At 44.8% G+C, this 24,913-nt stretch overlaps 1 protein-coding gene across 1 annotated transcript in view; it reads right to left on the bottom strand.

Annotated features, from left to right (window-relative positions):
• LOC126362173 (gamma-1-syntrophin) overlaps positions 1 to 24,913 on the bottom strand; it is an 809,668-nt gene that overhangs the window by 344,191 nt on the left and 440,564 nt on the right. The window contains exon 2 of the mRNA XM_050007857.1: positions 2,444 to 2,599. Coding sequence (XP_049863814.1) covers positions 2,444 to 2,599 — 156 coding nt within the window. The remainder of the gene's footprint in view (positions 1 to 2,443; positions 2,600 to 24,913) is intronic.

Consider the following 24,913-nt stretch of genomic DNA (forward strand, 5'->3'; position numbering starts at 1 on the left):
CGCCTACTTTTCAATCTGTACATCGAACAAACAATGATAGAAGTAACAGAAAGATTCAGGAGTGGAATTACAATTCAAGGTGAAAGGGTGTCAATGATACGATCCGCTGATGATATTGCTACCCTCAGTGAAAGTGAAGGGGATTACACGATCTGTTGAATGGAATGAATAATCTAATGGGTGCAGAATATGGATTGAGAGTAAATCGAAGAAAGACGAAAGTCATGAGAAGCAGCAGAAATGAGAATAGCGAGTAACTTAACAGCAGGAGTGATGGTCACGAGGCAGATGAAGTTAAGGTTTTCTGCTGCCTCAGCAGTAAAATAAGTAATGACGGAAGGAGTAAGGAGGACATCAAACGCGGACAAGCAATGACAAAAAGGACATTTCTGGCCAAGAGAATCTACTAGTATCAAACATAGGCCTTAATTTGAGGAAGAAATTTGTGAGAATGTACGTCTGGAGTACAGCATTGTATGATAGTGAAAAATGGACTGTGTGAAAACCGGATCAGAAGAGAATCGAAGCATTTGAGATGTGATGTTAGAGACGACTGTTGAAAATTAGGTGTATAGATAAAGTAACGAATGATTTTCTGCGCAGAATCTGAGAGGAAAGGAATATGTGGAAGACACTGATAAGGAGAAGGGCAGGATCATAGGATATCCGTTAAGACATGAGGGAATGACTTCCATGGTAGTAGGGGAGCTGTAGAGGGCAAAAACTGTAGTGAAAGACAGAGATTGGAATACATCCAGCAAATGACTGAGGACGTAGGTTGCAACTCCTACCCTGAGATGACGAGATTGGCACAGGAGAGGAATTCGTGACGGGCCGCTTCTTTTTTTTTTAATATAAGTTTCACTGGTTGGCAATTGCTGTTTAACTATTTGTTCATGTATCCTTTTTAATTCTGCCGAGAGTTGCTTTTCGTATGTGGTATTAGTAAATCTTATTAGCAGTTGCTGTTTTGCTCACTGATCAGCTTATTAAATTCTGCGAATAGTTCCTTTCCTTAAGTTGTTGGCAGTTGCTGTTTTACTTATTGATCATTTTATTAAATTCTGCCAACAGTTGCTTCCTAAAGTTGTAATACCAAATCTTTTTTGCTTTCGATGTCTTGCTCATTATTCTATTACACTTTGCGAACAATTGCTTATCTTAAGTCAGAACTGTGTATCTTGCTGCTAGCTGTTGTTTAACTTTATACTTATTCTATTAATTTCTTCCAGCATCGAGTTTTGTAAATCACTAGAGCAAATTATGTTGGCAATGGTGGTCAAATTTCGCCGTGTTACTTAATGCTGATGTCATTAAATTGTCGTGTTGAGTCTTTTAGTAAATTCTTCCACCAGTATCATTTTGCGAAGTCATATCAATAAATTGTGGTGGTATTTGCTGTTCTTGTTGGAGGTTCGAGTCCTTTCTCAGGCTTGGTGTTTGAGTGTTGTAGTTAGCGTAAGAGTGCTAGTTTTGCAAGGTTCGCAGAAGAGCTTCTATAAAGTTTGGAATGTAGGAGACGAGGTAGTGGCAGAATTAAAGCTGTGAGGACGGGGCGTGAGTTGTGCTGGATAGCTCAGATGGTGGAGCACTTGCACGCGAAACGCAAAGGTCCCGAGTTCGAGTCTCGGTCCGGCACACAGTTTTAATCTGCCAGGAAGTTTCGCATCAGCGCACCCTCCGCTGCAGAGTGAAAATCTAATTGTAGCGTAAGGTAGTTTAAATTATATTAAGCAGTGTGTCAGCTTAGGGACCGATGACCTCAGCAGTTTGGTCCCATAAGATCTTACCACAAATTTTCCGTTGCAACAGTGAGACTTTTTCAGTCTGGATAGAGACTTTATCGTTAGGATGACAGTGACCTATATAGGATGTCACTGTCCTATACATGATGATTCAGCTGCCCCTACCGATGGGTTATATGCAACCCACAACGCCTTCAAAAACCACGCGCGAGATATTCATATCCTCTCACTCTCTACAACACTATTAATCCTACAGAAAAAAGGACTGGACCTTACTAAATTTAATGCAGTTAAATTTCGTACTGGGATAGTTTTCGATGTTGGCCACAGTTTTCGAGTTAAGGAAAACGCATTTGAAGGTGAGTTTTGTATGTCTTTCTTGAATAATTCGAAAACTACTGCCTCTAGCGAAGACGTTGTGTTGGACAACATTTAAGCACATTAAATTTCCTACAAAAAGATCTTGTACATTTTTCTATAGAACTAATAGTTTGCGGGTAACAAGCGAAACAATACGAGGAGTCTTGCGCTTGATATTTCAAGGTGTTGCGGGTTGCATAAAACACAATGGTAGGGGAAACTAAATCACACGGTATTGTCACAACACTGTGGGTATTCCTGCTGATGGAATCCTCAGCCTTTAGTACAGATCTTGGAGTGCAGTTGCGCGCCAGCTGGAAGACTGTTTCAGCACTCACCCTGGAGTCGAGCGGCGTGGGCGAGAGCTGGGCGGTGCGGGGGTTGTTGCGGGCCGGCTCTTCGCGCTGCAGCCGCAGCAGCTCCATGGACAGGTGCAGCCGCATCGGCGACGGGCGGCTCTTCCCGTCGCTCACCGTCACCATGCCGCACCGCACCTGCGCACACACACCACGAACACTCAGCTCACGCCCCTCCTCACCTCTCCTCTCCTCATTCTGCTACTCATTACCTCTGTTACCTGCTGCCATTCACTACCCTCAACACACATTTCAGTCTAAGACAGTATGCGAGTCATTTACTTTCCTGCACAGACACAGAAAACGTAGGCTCACCATTCTAAAAATTAGTCACCGTCTTAAAAGAGCACACTGGTCACTGTGAAGTGCTGCATACGTAGAAGTGATACCAGAACATCATCTGACCTACAACGCTTAAGTAAGTCATGTCGGTGAAGTGGTGCATACGTGCCGGCCAACTGTATGGAATCAGCGTAGCAAAGGTTCCTTTTGGTGCAACCTAGGCAGTGTGTTGGGACCCTTGTTGTTCAGGATGTATATTAATGGCCTGGCAGACAATATTAATAGCAACATCAGACTTTCAGCAGATAAAGCATTTAAGATATTCTGTCTGAACAAAAGATGGACGAATTTTCAACCAGAGGTCGAAAGTATCAAGCACGGCAACTTGCTTTAAATGTTCAGCAATACAAAATCGTCCACATAAAAAAACGAAAAAAGTAGAATATCGTGACTACAATATCAAAGATTCATAATTAGAATGAACTTATACAAGTACATGGATGTACCAGATTGTATGGATACGAAATGGAACGCTCACGCAGCCTCTGTCGCAGGTAAGGCAAGTGGCAGACGTCGGTTTATTGGCAGAGGTTGTTAGAAAACGCAAAGTCTGCGAAAGAGATTGCCTAAAAATCATTTGTAGGTCCCATATTAGAATGTTGCATAAGTTTGTGGATGCATACAAAATAGGACTGAAGAGATATGTTAAAAGTTTACAAAGAAGTGCGGTACGAATGGTCACAGGTTTATATGAGTGACGAGAAAGCGTTATGGAAATACTGAAACCCTACATTGGTAGACTCTTGAACACAGATGCAAATTATCCCTCGAAAGCCTACGTACAATGTTCCAAGAAATACTGTTAGCTGAAGAATCTATTCTTCGGTCACCTATGTACCGCTACCATAGGGCCCGTGAGGACAAGATGAGACTAATTTCGCCGGCCGTTGTGGCTGATCGCTTCTAGGCGCTACAGTCTGGAACCGCGCGACCGCTACGGTCGCAGGTTCGAATCTTGCCTCGGACATGGATGTGTGTGATGTCCTTATGTTAGTTAGGTTTAAGTAGTTCTAAGTTCTAGGGGACTGTTGACATCAGATAGTGCTCAGAGCCCTATGAACCATTTAGACTAATTTCAGCATGCACAGATGCATTTAGACAGTCTCGCGCTCCATAAGCGTCTGTAGCGGTTATAAACACTAAATTGAGATACTATCCCCTTCGAAGGGGTTTTCAAAGTATGCCTGCAGAAATAGATGTAAAAATACGCCGTCTTTTTCCGAAACAAATATCTCCTTCATTCAATAATTCCCTCGTTTGTGAGGCAAACGCCGGAACTGGAAGTGCTCTCCTAAATATTCTCAGAGATCCCTTGCGTCCACTATCACCTCGCCTGATTTTTTGTCTGGAAACGGCTTGTTTTACTCTTTGGGGTAGCTAATGAAAATTTATAAAAATAGTACTGGATATCTTACCTTGCAATAAGGCGTAGTGATTAGATAGAGTATTGAAATTTAGGAACAGGGCGATTAAACTCACTGAAGTTTTCCGTGGCTTCCCTGAAGTAGTTTTATGTTATCCATTTGTCGATGCGATGTAGCAGTTGTTCCACTTCATTATTAATAATTGGAATCATTCAGCCACTTTAACTGTACTGCATGTAAGACAATAATCCATTTCTGTAGACAATGTTCTCATCATGTGGTTGTCGACAAGCAGCTCATGATTCTCTCAGTAGCTGCAAATACGCAGGGGGTACCAAGACCATTTATGCTCACAGCTGCGTCTCGTATACAGGGTAGTTCATTGATAGTGACCGTGCCAAATATCTCATGAAATAAGCATCAAAGGAAAAAACTACAAAGAACGAAACACGTCTAGCTTGAAGGGGGAAGCCAGATGGCACTATGGTTGGCCAGCTAGATGGCGCTGCCGTAGGTCAAACGGATATCAACTGCGTTTTTTTATGTAGGAATCCCCACTTTTTATTACATATTTGTATAGTACGTAAATAAATATGAATGTTTTAGTTGGACCACTTTTTTCGCTTTGTGATAGATGGCGCTGTAATAGTCACAAACGTGTAAGTACGTGGTGTCACGTAACATTCCGCCAGTGCGGACGGTATTTGCTTAGTGATACATACCCGTGTTAAAATGGACCGTTTACCAATTGCGGAAAAGGTCGATATGGTGTTGATGTATGGCTACTGTGATCAGAATGCCCAACGGGCGTGTGCTATGTATGCTGCTCGGTAGGTTGGACGACATCATCCAAGTGTCCGGACCGTTCACCGGATAGTTATGTTATTTAAGGAAACAGGAGGTGTTCAGCCACATGTGAAACGCCAACCACGATCTGCAACAAATGATTATGCCCAAGCACGTGTTTTAGCTGGTCGCGGCTAATCCTCACATTAGTAGCAGACAAATTGCGCGAGAATCGGGAATCTCAAAGACGTCGGTGTTGAGAATTCTACATCAACATCGATTGCACCCGTACCATATTTCTATGCACCAGGAATTGCATTGCGACGACTTTGAACGTCATGTACAGTTCTGCCACTGGGCACAAGAGAAATAACGGGACGATGACAGATCTTTTGCACGCGTTCTATTTAGCGACAAAGCGTCATTCACCAACAGCGGTAACGTAAGGCGGCATAATATGCACTATTGGGCAACGGAAAATCCACGATGGCTGCGACAAGTGGAACATCAGCGACCTTGGCGGGTTAATGTATGATGCGGCATTATGGGAGGAAGGATAATTGGCCCCCATTTTATCGATGGCAATCTAAATGATGCAGCGTTCGCTGATTTCCTACGTAATGTTCTACCGATGTTACTACAAGATGTTTCACTGCATGACAGAATGGCGATGTACTTCCAACATGATGGATGTCCGGCACATAGCTCGCATGCGGTTGAAGCGGTATTGAATAGCATATTTTATGACAGGTGGATTGGTCTTCGAAGCACCATATCATGGCCCGCACGTTCACCGGATCTGACATTCCCGGATGTCTTTCTGTCGTGAAAGTTGAAAGATATTTACTATCGTGATACACCGACAACGCCTGACAACACGCGTCAGAACATTGTCAATGCATGTGCGAACATTACGGAAGGCGAGCTTCTCGCTGTTGAGAGGAATGTCGTTACGCGTATTGCCAAATGCATTGAGGTTGACGGACATCATTTTGAGCATTTATTGCATTAATGTGGTATTTACAGGTAATCACACTGCAACAGCATGCGTTCTCAGAAATGATAAGTTCACGAAGGTACATGTATCACATTTGAACAACCGAAATAAAGTGTTCAAACGTACCTACGTTCTGTATTTTAAATTAAAAAAAACGACCCTGTTAACCAACTGTTCGTCTAAAATTGTGAGCCATATGTTTGTGACTATTACAGCGCCATCTATCACAAAGCGAAAAAAGTGGTCCAAGTAAAACATTCATATATCTTTACGTACTACACGAATATGTAATAAAAATGGGGGTTCCTATTTAGGAAAACGCAGTTGATATTCGTTTGACCTATGGCAGAACCATCTAGCGGTCCAACCATAGCCCCATCTGGTTTCCTCCTTCAAGCTAGACAAGTTCCGTTCTTTGTAGTTTTTTTCGTTTGGCGCTTATTTCGTGAGTTATTTGGCCCGGTCACGATCAATGGACCACCCTGTATAGTTCATAAGCCACTGAAAAGTGGAGAAGCGTTTACCAGTGTTATCGATTTTCTTTCCTGATCCATTCGCATACTGAATGAGAGAAACAATGTATGTTTAACTATGTACGCGCTCTAATCACATTTGATGTATTCTCTTGGTGCCTACGAGAGGTTGAGATGCTGCCAGAATAATAATCACGCAATATTCTTTGAGGAAGCGTTATCTAAATTCACCGAACAGCATTTCGCGAGAAATACGTTGTGTTTCTTCTAAGGGTTCTCTTTCGTCAGGAGTGCAGGAGAACTTCTGTGAATATAGAGATGAGTTACTATCGGAAGTAAAGCCGCGAGGGCGAGACGCGAGCTGCGCTTTGATAGCTCATTTGGTAGGATACTTGTCCACGATAGGCAAAGGCCGGCAAACTGAAATCTGCCAGGAAGTTTAGTTCTCTTGTATGTTGCCCGAGTATTTATGTTACACTTTCGTATGAGCTACGCCAACCCGTTAGAATCCTGTGCTGCTCTGTGTGGCCGAGCGGTTCTAGGCGCTTCAGTCTGGAACCGCGCGACCGCTACGGTCTCAAGTTCGAATCCTGCCTCGGGCATGGATGTGTGTGATGTCCTTAGGTTAGTTAGGTATAAGTAGTTCTAAGTTCTAGGGGACTGATGACTACAGTAGTTAATTTCCATAGTGCTCAGAGCCATTTGAAGCATTTGAATACGAAGCATTAAAGAAATAGTTGAAATGGCTGAATTCTCCCAACTACTACTGATTACCTCAAGTACATCAGGCAATGGTGACAGACATTTCATTCCGACAACCTGCTCTGACGGAATTTGTCCCGGCTTCCTAGCGACCTCATCGCTTGCGGGACAATAAAGTCTAACATTCCTACTTTAGTTTTACGAAATGAATTGGTAATTAATTCATTGAGCTACTCTCAAGTGTTCCATCGCGTGTGGTAAATGCCGTGAACGAGAACAGGACACAAGTTATTTGGAGAGTCTAGAGCAGTTTAAGACAGGTCTCGCCACAAAGAGTTTAATTTCGGCGAGCGGCGAGCAGCTGAGCGATAATCGCAGGCTTTCCTCTGCTCCCCGGCGGGATTACAGTTTAATCAACAAAAATAATAAGGAAGCGGAAGACGCTTAATGTCTGCCTCCGCGCCAGCTGCCGGGGCCAAGTTTGCGGGGCGCTTGGCCCGCCTCTGGCGCGTAATGCGATTTGGCGAGCAGCGCGTCACGCGGGACGCAAAGACAAACAGCCAGCTGTTCTGCGTTCTGCTTCCCGTCTCTCACTCTCTCTCTCTCTCTCTCTCTCTCTCTCTCTCTCTCTCTCGCCACAAGAGAGCATGCAGCAGGAGTGACGCTCCCACAGCTACGACAATAAGTGTTATGACACTTTAGCTACTGCGCAATGCCTATTTTCACGAACTGGTCCTGCCCATTTCCTATAGACTGTCGGACATTTCTGTCACCATGACAAACATTTGACCTTACACTGTTCTTATCAGCGTGTCGATGACAACCTTTTAGATGAAGCGTAGTGCCTCAGCAAGGCGTACTGCTTTTGGGCCTTCTGATACCAGATCCTGTTGCGTCACGATGGCTGAGGGTATGACCTAAACAGGGCTTTAAAGTTAAAGGAAATCGGTCATTCGCTGTTCAACACCACATGCATGGGACACATCGTGATTATCGCAGAGGTCTCATTCTAACTCGCCGATGCCCACAAGAAGACGACTAGGTGATCTCCATTTTTGCCACTGGCTGTTTCCTGAGGGTAGCTCCTCTTTTGGGGTTATACAATCACTTTCAGCTCTTTCCCGCCGCTCGTTGCGACCGAGCGGTTCTATGCCCTTCAGTCTGGAACCGAGCGACAGCTACGGTCTCAGGTTCAAATCCTGCATCGGGCATTGATGTATGTGATGTCCTTAGGTTAATTACGTTTAAGTACTTCTAAGTTCTAGTTAACTGATGACCTCATATATTAAGTCCCACAGTGTTCAGAGCCATTTGAACCATTTTTGCTCTTTCCTGCCATCTCTGAGGCATCTCTTCCAACTTTGACTTCACTGATTGGGGAGGTACTTTAGAGTAACATTTCCCTGATACGAAGACGTCGAGCAACAGGTTCATTCCGTTTAAGTGGGTGTCAGTCATCAGTGTTGACTTCGTTGCTTTCAGATTTCGCGCTTGCTATCGACCGTGTATCGGATGGAGCTATTGGAGCCAGAACCTGTATCTTCTCGACTGGGGTTTGGGTCAGTGTTTATCAACATGACTTCGAAATTTACAAGGTACGCAGTATCTACAACGAAACTGATAGAAATGTGCGAGGCAGATGAAGCACTGACAACTTGCATCATTCAAAGGCAAAAATTTAATAACAGGAAGAGAGATTTGATTCAGATGGCTCTAAGCACCATGGGACTTAACATCTGAGGTCATCAGTCCCCTAGACTTAAAACTACGTTAACCTAACTAACCTAAGGACATCACACACATCCAACCTGCGACAGTAGCAGCAGCGTGGTTCCTGACTGAAGCGCCTAGAACCAGTCGGCTACAGCGGCCGGCCAAGAAGCGAGAGCTATAAAAAAGTTTCGGAGATCATTAGCCATTAACTATGGCGAGGATGTGCCCCTGAGGATATAAAGGAGAAAACATAGTTCAAAAATGGTTCAAATGGCTCTGAGCACTATGGGACTTAACACCTTAGGTCATCAGTCCCCTAGCACTTAGAACTACTTAAACCTAACTAACCTAAGGTCATCACACACATCCATGCCCGAGGCAGGATTCGAACCTGCGACTGTAGCAGTCCCGCGGTTCCGGACTGCAGCGCATAAAAAACATAGTACTTTTGTAGAAATAAAAATATTTTTTAATGGATATATTATGTAGTAAACTGTTATTCGCCTTCAGATAGTCCTCCTTCAGCGCTTTATAAATAGCTTCACAGGTTTCTGGTGTTACTTTCGTTAGTGTGCAATGCGGAATTCGAGTGTTACACTCTAAAGCGGAGCAACTCTCTCCTGCTGCAAGAAATCTTAGCGTTTCAGATACAATATTTCTGAGACGAGTGTTCAGCTTCGTACTATGGGGAGCCACATCCTTGAGCACATATTGAAATGTACTTTTGTGCATTCGCAAGTAATTTTCATACCGCTTTACGCCTTCGACTTGCAGCTCCCGTAACAAATTTTTTCGAGTGCTTTTAACATCTCTCCGTGAAACAAAATGGTTCAAATGGCTCTAAGCACTATGGGACTTAACATTCTGAGGTCATCAATCCCCTAGAACTTAGAACTACTTAAACCAGACTAACCTAAGGACACCACACACATCCATGCCCGAGGCAGGATTCGAACCTGCGACCGTAGTGGTAGCGTGGTCCCGGACTGAAGCGCCTAGAACCACTCGGCCACTCCAGCCGGCAGCTGGGTACACTAAAATATCCTGAATAAGATCGCAAAGGGTCGAAACGCCTTGTGTGTAAGGATACATGGAAGCTAAATAACTGAACAGCCTAAGGAGATTTCAGCTGCAACGGCAACGACCACGAAAGACCGCTTGTGATACCCACCTTTCCCTGGTTGGTTCACAAAATGAAGGCTACGTTGGTATCTCGTTTTTTGTTGTAGCCGCGCTTTCTGTATATTCTGCCGCGCCCGTTTCCTTTCCCGGATAATGTAGCGTCTCAGAGCTCTGAGAGCCGCACAGCTCCTTAATGTTATTCCAAGCAAATCCCGTCGCCGACGTCGCGACTGCATCTCAGCGCCACCCCTTACCCCCACCACTCTCCGTGCAATACACAATGCAATACTGCGCGCAACACAATAGAACATGAGCCGCTATTCTGCCGGATAATCTGCTGAGGCAGAGTGGGGATTCAATTCGGCTGACGAGCGACTTCTGCGTTAGTTGCGCCAGCGGCGCGGAAAATCGTGGCGTTTATCCCGCCCTGCTATGCGCCGCTCGGTTCCGTCGCTTCTGCTGCCTTCTACCCCTCCAGAAGCTGACGGGGAGACCACGGCTGCCTTTCGGGACACACCATTAGCGTCGACCGCTTGTTGTGATTTCGGCCCGTCGGCTATTCTTGCCTACATCGATTCCCAGAGGTCGATTGGCGAGTCCCGGACGCCATTGCATTTTCATGAGCGCAGTCTCGGGTTAGGTGGGTAGCCGGATAGGTAGACATGCGCTGACACTAAAGCTGCCACTACGAGTAGATGCCAACCATCTTTTGGTCGCAACTGTTTCCTCTTAGTCCAGGGCTAAATGATAAATAATTCTGAGAGCTAAATGCGTGTGGCAGGCAGAAACTAGACGTTTTTTTTAATTGCACAGGCTGCCGCGGTTAATCAGTTTGCATTAAATTGAATCGGGTATTAAGTCGCTCCATTACAAAGCACTAAAACTACAACGCCGAGCGTCTTTGCAGCCGTCCTCTACAAAGTGGCTAAACGGGTGGGGATAGTCATACCGCCTAATTCAGATTATCGGGTACCAACCGACGTCACATTGTGGAATATCACTGGACAGTTTGAAGTAAAGATGCTAGCTACTCTGGCAGGTGACTGACAGGGAACAGGAAATCGGCTGGTTATAGCCAGGGCCACCTCTTCTTCTGCGGCAAAGTCGTCGATGCAGCAGAGTAGTCCTCTCTGGACAGTTGTACATGGCGGTCATTCTTTCAGCTGGGCGATTCCACAGTTCTCCAGAATACGTGAGGGATCAATTTCATTGCGTAGCTAGGAGCTCCGTCGCGGATACATTATGGCAATGTTTTCTACGTCGGGAGGTCTTTAAGACCGCTAAAATCGACAAGGGAGTCCCCACAAAAAGTTAATGACCTGTGATACGGACAGCCCACGTTTCTCCGTACGCAACACGTCAAGCAGGTGTGGATACAGAAACTCCAAGTTAGAGAATCACAAAAATCGTGAGGTGATGTTTGAGCAGCGAGAACGATTACAATCTGAGGATGCCCTAGCAGCTAACAAAATCAGTCCAAAGAGCTGCGTGGAGGAAGCACGTTCACAACACGAATGTGTAACTGACGCCTATCAGAGAACTATGGTCTCTCGTCGACGGCTGTCAATACAGAAAACAAGGTTTCTGGTAACATGGCCAAACTGCAGCGAGCAATGCTAGCTCTCTTCCTTTCTAGGCTGTGGCTAAGCCAGTAACAACTCACAAGAGCGGTGTTACAAAAACTATTTACTAAAATTTTTAATATGCAGGACAATGAAGAATTATTTCGAAAGTATACTCAGCAGTGATTCCTATGACATCGAAAAGAGAGATGGTAGTGTAAAGTGACCTATAGTCGGTTTGTGCCTCAGTATGACGCTACATTCTTCTTGGGTGCACCTCACTTTCTGAGGATTCTTGCACTGAATCTCAGCTTGGATTTTCTATGATTAGTTTTTACATGGTCATTCTCCTTTAAATCGGTTGCCATACATACTCTGAGACATTCATTCAATGTAACTGTTTACAGCCATTGGCTGAAAAAGTGTTTCTTTCCGCCTGTTTAAGTGGAGTACGTTAAATTCGTGGTGTTGAGAGTGGGCTGCCAATATCTGCGCCAAACGGTGATCTTTTGCAAGTCTGCTTGCATTTCGCTAGCATTTTCTAATGCTTCACAGCAACCTAATTGGTAAACGTGCCTAACCGGACTTTCGAAGATATTCACTCGATTATCTATATATGTCGTGTTTACATATCTTAACAGTATTGTACCCCTAACTGCCAAAATTCTTTTCATCTTCGAACTCTTAACAGATAATTACTACCTTAGGAAACGAAATACATTATACACTTCCAATGGTTTGCCCGAACACTTAACATCCTTTGTTGAAGTGCTATAGTAAACTATGTACATGCAGTACTACCACAGTATCTGGAGCTGCCACTATGGTACATCCCGAAGAGTCAATAAGAAAAAGTGACTTTGTCAGTAGCTTATCAGATTACCATGTAACTAACGAAAGTTGGTGGGCCACTGCATGACAGAGATTTGGAAGTGTATGTTTTGTACAAGCACATAAAATTTATCGTTAGCATTAGATTTCGATTAACTGAAGGCTAAACTCCACGTTCAATTTATTACCGCCAGTTGCTCTTATCTCTAAATTTGTCAGGATTAAATGGGTCCAGGATTAATTAAGAGAAACACAAACAAATGCAGATTTTTTTCCGTTGTGTAGTTGTGAAAACGAAAGAGAACAAGACAGTGGTAACAGTGCATTATTTGTGGACAGTGTTTTCCTTGCACATCTATCGCATAATCAAAAGAGTAACAAACAATGTGAGAAACCAAGATGTAAAGCGAAATGCATTACTTTTTCTTAAGAAGTACCTAACCTCGCATGCTTGAAAACTGTAGCCGCGCGGGATTAGCCGAGCGGTCGAGGGCGCTGCAGTCATGGACTATGCGGCTGGTCCCGGCGGAGGTTCGAGTCCTCCCTCGGGCATGGTTTTGTTTGTTTGTCCTTAGAATAATTTAGGTTAAGTAGTGTGTAAGCTTAGGGACTGATGACCTTAGCAGTTAAGTCCCATAAGATTTCACACTCATCTGAACATTTTTTTTTTTTTTGATAACTGTAACACAACGAAAGAATAATCGCGAATAACTATGTTAATGTAAATAAATGACTAAATTTACAGAGTATCTGTATAAGGCTAATATCAATATTTTATTACCCTGCTACAAAACGTGACAAGCGATTCTGCATGTCTCTATTAGATACAGCTTTAGTCCGAGACTTCATTTCTGGTGTATGTTTGCTGCAGAAACAAAGGTTTGAAAGACAGTTATTACTTCTTAAACGAGTTCGATAGACATTGATGTTAAAGAAAAACTCTAAGAAATATTGTTCCAAATTTCAAATTTCAGAAGTATAAGAACGATCTAAAATCCTAGATTTTAGCTTCAGGTACTTCCGGAACCAAGTCCGTCTCAGTTACTTGATGTTTTCGTGACAAAACGCCTATTAGGTAGGTTTGTGTTTCTACGAAAAGCATCGCTTCAGACCATAACAAGAGTAATATCACTACAGCCTTCTGAAAACAATAGTACGGACCGAGAAATTATTCATTCAATATAAGGAAAACATTATTGCTTGAAACATCTGGATAAAGGCGAAAATTACAAATACAGATCATGCAGCAATACGGTCCTCCATTTGTGTAATATCACACGCGGTAATCTTCTGGTATCTTGAACAGATCCAAAAATATTCGGATCGATAGTCCGCATGTAATATGTATTAATCTCTATACCTAAAGGGCAATGTCCTGTCTGACTGACTGACTCATCACCTACCCAGCCCAAACCACTAAGTACAGAAACATGAAGTCTGGAGAGGGGTGTGGATTTTATATTGTAAGTATCGTTTAAGAAGGGATTGTCCGAAATTTCACTCCTACGGGTGTGAAATAGCAGATGAATAGCTTCTTGAAAGCATTTCGCTGTTAAGGGAATTTTGCAACTAGAACATGGAAAACTTGTATCATCGAGCGGGATGACGCTGTGGTTAGCACATTGGACTCGCATTCAGGAGGACGACAGTTCAACGCTGTGTACAGCCATCCTGATTTAGGGTTTCCGTGATTTCCCTAAATTGCTTCAGGCAAATGTCGGGATGATTCATTTGAAATGGCAGGGCCGACTTCCTTCCGCATCCTTCCGTAATTCGATGGGACCGATGACCTCGGTGTTTCCCCAAATCAACAAATCAACCAACCAAAACTGGTATTTCGTTTCTCAGTCAGAAAATAAAAAGTATTTGCTTCAGCATTTTTAAAAAGTAGTGGGTGAAAGATTTTTTGAAAATAAATAATTACTAAGGAACTATTAAAGGCTTTTTAAGGCTACATCTGTGACAACTGGTATTTGACTTCTCGCCTAGAAATAAAGAAATATGTGTTTCATTGTTTCTGGAAATGCAACTGTTAGGGGAGTGCAACAGAGGATGAAAATTTTTAAGAAAATATTTCGTTACATTTAAAATTTTTAAAGCTAAATTGATGAAAATAGGTATTTCACTTCTCGGTTAGATATGAAGAAATATTTCTTAGGGGATGAAAGTTGTTATGCGGGGCGCTAAGCTAGTTATTTAAAATGTTTTCCCACAGTAGCCTACGTACAAAATATGGATGGTCCGTGGCAGCAGGCACGCACCGGAAAAACATTTCAGCCACTGTATCGTAACTGCCGGCCGCGGTGGCCGAGCGGTTCTAGGCGCTTCAGTCGGGAACCACGCGACTGCTACGGTCGCAGGTTCGAATCCTGCCTCGGGCATGGATGTGTGGGATGTCCTTAGGTTAGTTAGGTTTACTTAGTTCTAAGTCTAAGGGACTGATGACCTCAGATGTTAAGTTCAAATGATTCAAATGGCTCTGAATTCAAATGGCTCTAAGCACTGCTGGACTTAACTGCTTAGGTCACCAATCTCCCCTAGAACGCAGAACAACTTAAACCTAAGCAACCTAAAGGCATCACACACATCCATGCCCGAGGCAGGATTCGAAACTGTGGCATCGCGTTTCCAGACTGTAGCGCCTAGAACAGTTCGGCCGCCACGGCCGACCCAGATGTTAAGTCCCATAGTGCTTAGAGTCATTTGAACCATTTTGTACCGTAACTGAGGATTCTTCTCTGTACTGGACCCCCTCGCGAGCGTACACACACACACACACACACACACACACACACACACAGAAAGAAACTTTCAGACGGACAACAATTACAATTTACACATGTTGTTTGCACTAGGTAATGTTGTAATTTATAATATTAGGAGGGACATAAAAATTTTAATGGGTGACTTGAACGCAAAAGTTGGTTCAGAAAATGAAGGGCTTGAGCATACCATGGGCGTGCATGGATTGGGAATCAGGAATGTAAATGGTGAAATGTTGATAGATACATGCGCTGAACAGGACCTGGTCATTGGAGGCACATTGTTTCCACATCGTAACTGCCATAAGATAACGTGGGTTTCTCCAGACCACGTTACCGAAAATCAAATAGACCGCATAGTCATAAGCCGCAAGTTCCGACACTCTCTGTTAGATGTCAGAAGTAGAAGAGGGGCAGACGTTGGAAGTGACCACCATCTAGTTTTGGCGGAATTCAGACTGAAGACAGTGGCAAATAGAACCAAGCTCAATCACAGGTGCAAGAAAATAGATGTGGCAAGATTAAAAGACCAACAGTTCACAGAAACATTTGCCCTTGAACTACAAAACAGATTCCAGGTCCTCTCTGAAGAAAGCTTTATGGAAGAGGGAATTGAAACACTCTGCAAAAAATCAAAGACAGTTATTTAGATGTGGGAGAAAAAAATCTTGGGTTTTAAGGCACATCAAAGGAAGGAATGGATCTCAGATGCTACGTGGAATGAAATCAGCCACAGGAAAGAACTAAAACTTAAGTTAAAATTTTGTAAGACAAGAGCGCAGAAGAGCGAAGAGCATAAAGAATACATGGGGACGGACAAAAAAGTGAAAACATTCCATTGAGATAAAAGGAAATGGATAGATGAGCAAGCAAAATTAGCATAAGAGGCAGCAAGACAAGGAAATATGAAAGAGCCCTACAATATTACCAAACGGTTGTCAATGAAGAACTTCAGACATGAAGGACCAGTTAAGAACAAGGATGGGGTGATGCTTACAACTCAACAGGTACAGCTACAGAGATGGGAGGAGCACTTCAAGGAACTGTTAAATTGTGAAGACAACCAACAGGAACAAGTAAGATATGTTCCAGAGGAAGTCGGAGAAGATGAAGATATAAATTTGCAGTGCCCCACAATGGTTGAAATTAGGATTGCCTTGAAAACACTAAAAAATACAAAGGCTCCAGGCCTAGACAACATAACACCGGAGCTCTTAAAATCTGATATTGAAAGTGCTGTTAAAATGCTCCATCCTTTGCTGAAGCATATTTGGCTTGAAGAGAAATCTCCAAAGGAGTGTAAAAATGGTTGGGTGGTAAAGCTCCCAAAAGAGGGAAATTTGTCAGACTGTAACAACTGGCGTGGTATTACATTGTTGTCAGTGCCCAGTAAGGTCCTCACCGGAATTATTTTAAACAGAATTAAAGAATCCCTTGAAAAGCGACTGCGTAAAGAACGGGCCGGTTTTAGGGCACAATGCAGTTGTGTTGATCTTATTAACACTCTTAGGATAATTTTAGAGCAAAGCAAAGAATTCCAAGCAACTATGTACCTGGCATTCATTGATTTTCAAAAGGCCTGCGATTCCGTGAAACATAAAGTGCTCTGGCAGGTATTGCGGAAGTATGGCATACCACAGAAGATCTTAAACATCATTAAAGATCTATATGATGGCTACAAATGATGCGTACTCCACAAAGGAAATACACTCCAGGAAATTGAAATACGAACACCGTGAATTCATTGTCCCAGGAAGGGGAAACTTTATTGACACATTCCTGGGGTCAGATACATCACATGATCACACTGACAGAACCACAGGCACATAGACACAGGCAACAGAGCATGCACAATGTCGGCACTAGTACACTGTATATCCACCTTTCGCAGCAATGCAGGCTGCTATTCTCCCATGGAGACGATCGTAGAGATGCTGGATGTAGTCCTGTGGAACGGCTTGCCATGCCATTTCCACCTGGCGCCTCAGTTGGACCAGCGTTCGTGCTGGACGTGCAGACCGCGTGAGACGACGCTTCATCCAGTCCCAAACATGTTCAATGGGGGACAGATCCGGAGATCTTGCTGGCCAGGGTAGTTGACTTACACCTTCTAGAGCACGTTGGGTGGCACGGGATACATGCGGACGTGCATTATCCTGTTGGAGGAGCAAGTTCCCTTGCCGGTCTAGGAATGGTAGAACGATGGGTTCGATGACGGTTTGGATGTACCGTGCCCTGTTCACTGTCCCCTCGACGATCACCAGAGGTGTACGGCCAGTGTAGGAGATCGCTCCCCACACCATGATGCCAGGTGTTGGCCCTGTGTGCCTCGGTCGTATGCAGTCCTGATTGTGGCGCTCACCTGCACGGCGCCAAACACGCATACGACCATCATTGGCACCAAGGCAGAAGCGACACTCATTGCTGAAGACGACACGTCTCCATTCGTCCCTCCATTCACGCCTGTGGCGACACCACTGGAGGCGGGCTGCACGATGTTGGGGCGTGAGTGGAAGACGGCCTAACGGTGTGCGGGACCGTAGCCCAGCTTCATGGAGACGGTTGCGAATGGTCCTCGCCGATACCCCAGGAGCAACAGTGTCCCTAATTTGCTGGGAAGTGGCGGTGCGGTCCCCTACGGCACTGCGTAGGATCCTACGGTCTTGGCGTGCATCCGTGCGTCGCTGCGGTCCGGTCCCAGGTCGACGGGCACGTGTACCTTCTGCCGACCACTGGCGACAACATCGATGTACTGTGGAGACCTCACGCCCCACGTATACGCCCTCGCTCAAAGTCCGTCAACTGCACATACGGTTCACGTCCACGCTGTCGCGGCATGCTACCAGTGTTAAAGACTGCGATGGAGCTCCGTATGCCACGGCAAACTGGCTGACACTGACGGCGGCGGTGCACAAATGCTGCGCAGCTAGCGCCATTCGACGGCCAACACCGCGGTTCCTGGTGTGTCCGCTGTGCCGTGCGTGTGATCATTGCTTGTACAGCCCTCTCGCAGTGTCCGGAGCAAGTATGGTGGGTCTGACACACCGGTGTCAATGTGTTCTTTTTTTCATTTCCAGGAGTGTATAACAGAGCCCATAAAAGTAACAACTGGAGTTGCATTTTGTCACCAACACTTTTTCTACTGGTTCTAGACTCTGTTATGAGAAGAGTCACAGCAGGCAGGAGGCGAGGAATCCAGTGGGGGATCCACGAACGTCTGGAGGATCTGGATTTTGCAAACGACATAGTTTTACTAGCTCCAAGGCTGACTGATATGCAAGCTAAATTAAACTTGCTGAAAGAAGAAGCGGAGACTGCTGGCCTCAAGATAAATATAGGTAAAACAAAGGAAATGAAAGTAAATTCAGGGAACATGGAGGTGCCATTGTTAATAGGTGAGCAGCGGGTGGAGACTGTCAACTCATTCCTGTATCTGGATAGTATAGTGGAAGAAGATGGTGGAGCTGGAGATGACGTGAAAACCGCATTAAAAAGGCAAATGCTGCCTTCATACAATTGTATCCAATATGGAAAAATAGAAATATCACGTACAAAACAAAAATCTGTATTTTTAATACAAATGTGAAGGCTGTCCAGTACGCCAGTGAAAGCTGGAAAATGGATAAAAAGATAACATCCCAGTTACAAAGCTTCATAAATAGATGTCTTCGACGCATCATGAATATCTGGTGGCCAGAAAAAATATGTAATGAGGAGCTCTGGCGAATAAAAAACCAGATACCTTTAGAAGACCAGATACGAGAGAGGAATTGGGGATGGTTGGGGCACACCTTAAGAAAACCAGACGGAGAATCGAGAAAAAAGCATTGGAATGGAATCCCCAGGGAACAAGGAAAAGAGGAAAACCAAGGGGCGCATGGAAGAGGACAGTGGAAGGGGAAGCAAAAAGAGTTGGAAAGATCTGGGCAGAATTGAGGCAAATGGCCAAAGACAGAGACGGATGGCGAGTTCTCCTGGATGCCCTACGCCCCCATAGGGGGCAAAGGAATTAAGTCAACTAAGTCAAGTCAAAATCGGTTGAAGTGAAATGCAGTAGAACCTCACCAATCTGTCCTTTACGGCCCGAGACCATGATCGCAACACATAAAAAGGTCATATTTTCGGGGGAACACTTTTATTGACCCATCACAGCACAATACAGTACAGGAAAAATTTAACTTTTAACTAGAAATGCTGTTTGAAATGTTGTTCTATGTTAAAACAGCAACAAAACGAAAATAAAACGTTAACGAACTAAAAAATCTTACGCGGAAGTGTAATGCACAGTAGTACGTGTACTGTAAACTACGTCTGTATCGCATGGTAACATTGTTACTGTGGGTGGAAGCTTAATATCCGTACATACCTTATTACAGTACAGCATTGACACACAACTCATTTTCACTTAATTTTTTACAACGTGAGAACTCAAGCGGTGAGAAATGTTCTATTCTTAAGAGGGACAAGAAAAGTATGTAATGTTCTTTTACTTAGCAGACGACGACCTTGATTTGGCCGCAGTGTTCCACCATTTCCTAATCCACAAAATGTCTTTTGGGGTAAACGTACAGCTTTATTCGTTGTAGACCTAAATCAAATGCCTTTTTAGCGTCTGCATCTGATACATTTTCTTCGTTGTCGTCATAATCTTTCTCTTTCTCATCGGTTGTTCGAGTTACAGCATCAATTATTTGGTCGTCAATTAATTCTGCTTCTGTTGTGCAATAAACGTCAGCTACTAATTCCCGTCACTGTGTTCAGCGTCCTGCTATAATGGCAGCGTCACATGTTTACATTTAGTTGGTAATATAATGTGGTTTTACATAGTTCAGTATGTAGGAAGAACACTGTGACTAATTTATAAAATAAATGTTAGCACAATAGTGTTTATTGATAGAGCTGGAAGCAATTTATTTTGTACTAAAACTGATAGGACTATCGCAGCTATCAGCGGTCATCTGCCTACCGTTCAGTATCGTAGACGACGAGTCATCGATAAATCCTGTAGCAGAGCCCGTGTGCGTAAACGAACACCGGAAATGGGATGGTCGGACTAAGCAGGGAGTCGGAACATACCAGATCGGATTAGCGAGCTTCTGCTGCGCTTTGTTCCATGACCAGTTTGCACAGTAACTAGCCATAATTCTCAGATTCTGAGATCTCTCAGACACATAGCTACACATCAGCCTCGTCGATATACCGAACACAAACCCCAATTACAACTGAAGCGCCAAAGGAACTGGTATAGGCATGCGTATCCAAATACAGTGCCTATATAAGACAACAAGTGTCTGGCGCAGTTGTTAGATCGTTTAGTGCTGCTGCAATGGCAGGTTATCAAGATCTGAGTGAGTTTGAACGTGTTGGTGCAGTCAGCGTGCGAGCGATGGGACACGGCATCTCCGAGGTAGCGATGACGTGGGGATTTTCCCGTACGACAATTTCACGAGTGTACTGTGAATATCAGGTAAAACATCAAATCTCCGATATCGCTGCGGTCGGAAAAAGATGCTGCAAGAACGGGACCAACGATAACTGAAGAAAATGGTTCAAAAGTGCAACCCTTCAACAGATTGCTGCAGATTTCAATGCTGGGCCATCAAAAAGTGTCAGCATGCTAACCATTCAATGATACAGCATCTGTAAGTCCTTTAGGACCCGAAGGCCCATTCGTGTACCCTTTATGACTCAACGAGACAAAGTTTTATGTCTCGCCTGAGCCTGTCAACACCGACGTTGGACTGTTGATAACTGGAACCGTGTTGCCTGGTCGGACGAGTCTCGTTTGAAATTTATCGAGCGGATGGACGTGTTCACGTATGGAGACAACCTCACGAATCCATGGATTCTGCATATTAGCAGGGGACTGTTCAGGCTGAAGGAGTCTCTGTAAGTGTATGGGGCGTGTGCAGTTGTAGTTAAATGGGACCACTGATACGTCTAGATACGACTCTGCTAGATGACACGTACATAGGCATCCTGTCTGATCACGTGCATCCGCTTATGTCCACTCTGCATTCCGACAGACTTGGGTAAGTCGAGCAAGACAATGCAACACCCCACACGTCCATAATTGCTACAGAGTGTCTCCAGGGACAATCTTCTGAGTTTAAACGCTTTCACTGGACACCAAATTCCCCAGACGTAAACATTATTGAGCGTATCCGGGATGCCCTGTAACGTGCTGTTCAGATGAGATCTCTATCCCTTCGTGCTCTTCCGGATTTGTGGAGAGCCCTGCAGAATTTTTTGTGTCAATTCCCTCTAGCATTTATTCAGACATTAATCGAGTCCATGACAAGTCATGTTGCGACACTTCTAAGTGCTCGCGTGGGCCCTACACGATATTAGGCAGGTGTACCAGTTTCTTTGATTCTTCAGTCTATAATAATACAGATCCACACAGCTTCGTCAAATACATAAAACTTTCTAAATAAAATATACGTAGCACCAATAAGGAGTAGAGGGGCAAAAACAAGTAAATCGAAAGATGAAGCTTCGATGACATAATTTCACACACACGAGACTAAAAAGCAGTTATAATTACATGGTAAACGGCCAGAAAATCTCCATAAATTCATGAAACACTGTGTAGTTCGTTTCCTCTCTTACTAGAGAATTTAGGAACATAAAGCGATAGAATTCGAAAAGGTGCACTGATTGTCGAGGCCGGCCGCTGTGGCCGTGCGGTTCTAGACGCTTCAGTCTGGAACCGCGTGACTGCTACGGTCGCATGTTCGAATTCTGCCTCGGGCATGGATGTGTGTGATGTCCTTAGGTTAGTTAGGCTTAAGTAGTTCTAAGTTCTAGGGGACTGATGACCACAGATGTTAAGTCCCATAGTGCTCAGAGCCATTTGAACCATTTGATTGTTAAGCTACCTACTGTAAATAGTTACTAAACTGAGATAGTGAGACGACAATAGCTAAAAAGTGATTGTGATTTCTACCATAGAATAAAAATGAGGCGTTGTCGGGAGGACGAGATGATGGATAGGTATGTCGGTAGGTAGGTAAGTAGGTATGTATAGTTTGCTAGAGGCCATTCGTTTACTTTTGTTGAGTTTTGTGACGCGGCCTAGTGTGATACTGTACGAGTTACTGGGGTTATGTAAATACAGGTAGACAGAAAAGTTCTCTGCGGGACTCAGCAGCAGAAGCAGCGTTCTCCTGAACATGGCGAACAGTAGGCTCACCGATATATTGAATCGAGTTGATTTAGTGTCCGGCGGCAAACCCGAAGAGACTGGCAAGACTTATTACGCCGGGAAAGCCTACGGAGTCAGAGACAAGCAAATAGTTTCGGGTAGAGTAGACTCTACCACGCTGAAGGTCCCGCGACAGGCACTCCCCGCGTGGCTGGCTGTCAGTGTGCTGCGCTGTGCCGGGTGCCGCCTGCCACTTCGATGGCGGAGTGCCTTACTGCTGTCCCCTAATGGACTGGCTCAGAGCCCGGCGTGGCGTGGCGTGGCGTGATGAAGACCGATCGCTGGGGCGCCGCGCCGGTTTCCTGTTCCTGCCTCCACCGTCACCACCCCATTACGTCTGCCCCCTTCTCCCCTCACCCCCCCCCCCCCCCCCGACCCCGCTGAACACTCCACAAGAAGCACTGCCGCTTTCCATTCGATACGCAGTACTGTGACTTGACACGAAACAACAGTATAAAATTTGGTACACGCAAAAATTACAGATTGCATTCCGTCGAGATGGAGAAGGAATTCAATGTAGATAGCGACAGCTGCTGATCCACAATTGTAACGGTACGGTGACAAAAGTGATCCTCTACAAACTAGGTCACCCATGTGCCGGAAACGGAAGATGGTACGTCCTCAGCGACTCGTGTTGAGGCTGTGACCGAATGTGACATCTGAAACAGGTCTGTTTTTTGCTATTAACACCTTAAGTCGACGCTGCTCAGTTAAGTCCGAAGACAGAGGTGGCAGAAAGTATGGGATAGCGATAGCCACACATAGATATAGCGGCAGTATCGAGTACACAAAGTATAAAAGGGATGTTAAAAATGGTTCAAATGGCTATGAGTACTATGGGACTTAACTTCTGAGGTCATCAGTCCCCTAGAACTTCGAACTACTTAAACCTAACTAACCTAAGGACATCACACACATCCATGCCCGAGGTAGGATTCGAACCTGTGACCGTAGCGGTCGCGCGGCTCCAGACTGTAGCGCCTAGAACGGCTCGGCCACTCCGGCCGGCAAAAGGGAAGTGCACTGACGGAAGTGCCCCTGAGCAGCGGCGTAAGGCATCCAATTCTGCATTTCCGTCAATTCATGCGGAACATATCGTCACACAGTTTTTCGCATGCCCAGGCAGGCGTTCCTTCAGGATGCGAAGCACAGTTGTATGCGCTAATCTGGTTTCGTGGGTGAGCTCAGGAATCGTAGGGCGTCGATCACTGTCCACTAACGCGGCAACAGCATGCACTTCTTCTTCAGAGACGCTAGGACCTGCCCGATGCCTGTCTGCCACAGTTTGCCGACCTCCGTTGAAGGCTTTTACCCTACGTGCCACTGTTCTGTACGGCAATACCAATTTCCCGCACGCCTCTTGAAGGCCTTTATGACACTGTCGTGTTGTACGACCTCCGGCACATTCAATTCTGATCCAGCTTCGTTGTTCCTGTTTCGAAAACATAGTGTCACCGTTACATTAGACCTCTCGCTCACAAGTGGCTGTGTTTCCCTCGATCGTGCGCACGCTGGTGACGTGGGACGGGCGAGTCCATTTGCTCGGAGGTAAGGTAGGTATGTCAACAACGTGTGCTATCAGCGACAACAGTGGATTCCATTGCATAGTGTCTCCACAGCAGTGTTGCCACTATTTAAGTTCCAACATACGCAATTGTTCTACTTCAGTTGCGTATCTAATATAAAGGCAAGCTGTATTCAGATCAGTTACATATCAGTTCAAATTAGGTTCTGTTTGCTCAAAAGCTAGCATACGAGCTTAAGTTGGAGATACGTTAGTGGGTGCATAGTTTTGGTAATACGTACACTTTTGTTGAGTGGCAGGTTAACTTTGTCTAAATTTCATACAGAAACATATAGTGGGGTGGTTACAATGTCACCGTGTCACAATTGTTCACGACTGGTTTGAAGAGCTTTCTGGACGATTAGAGCGAATGATTTGGCCACACAGATCCCCCACTGTGATTCCTATCGAGCGTTTATGGGGCATAGTTGAGAGGTCAGTTCGTGCAGAACATGCAGCACTGACAACACGTTCGAGATTATGGACGGCAGCATGGGGCAGTATTTCTCCAGTGGACTTCCAACGACTTGTTGAGTCTGTGCCACGCCGGTTTGTTGCGCTATGCTGTGCAAAAGGAGGTCCGACATGATATTATGGCCGGCCGGAGTGGCCGAGCGGTTCTAGGCGCTACAGTCTGGAGCCGTGCGACCACTACGGTCGCAGGTTAAAATCCTGCCTCGGGCATGAATGTGTGTGATGTCATTAGGTTAGTTAGGTCTAGTAGTTCTAAGTTCTAGTGGACTTAGAAGTTAAGTCCCATAATGCTCAGAGCCATTTGAACAATTGGAAGACATTATGAGGTATCCCACGACTTTTGTCACCTCAGTGTATAGAGCTCGCTTGTCCGTGCAGTACCATACTGCCACATCACATACCTAGAGTAAGCAAATAGGCTTGCTTGCAACAAGGAAAGTATCCACGCTCAGAGATGATGACGATGCTGGATTTAGGGCGTTTACCAGCATGGTCATTAGACTCATTATTGGATATTAGCATCAACAACATCCCATGTTTCGAACGACGTCTG

Source organism: Schistocerca gregaria, chromosome 1 (genome assembly GCF_023897955.1).
Source record: "Schistocerca gregaria isolate iqSchGreg1 chromosome 1, iqSchGreg1.2, whole genome shotgun sequence".
Classification (NCBI taxonomy): Eukaryota; Metazoa; Arthropoda; class Insecta; order Orthoptera; family Acrididae; genus Schistocerca; species Schistocerca gregaria.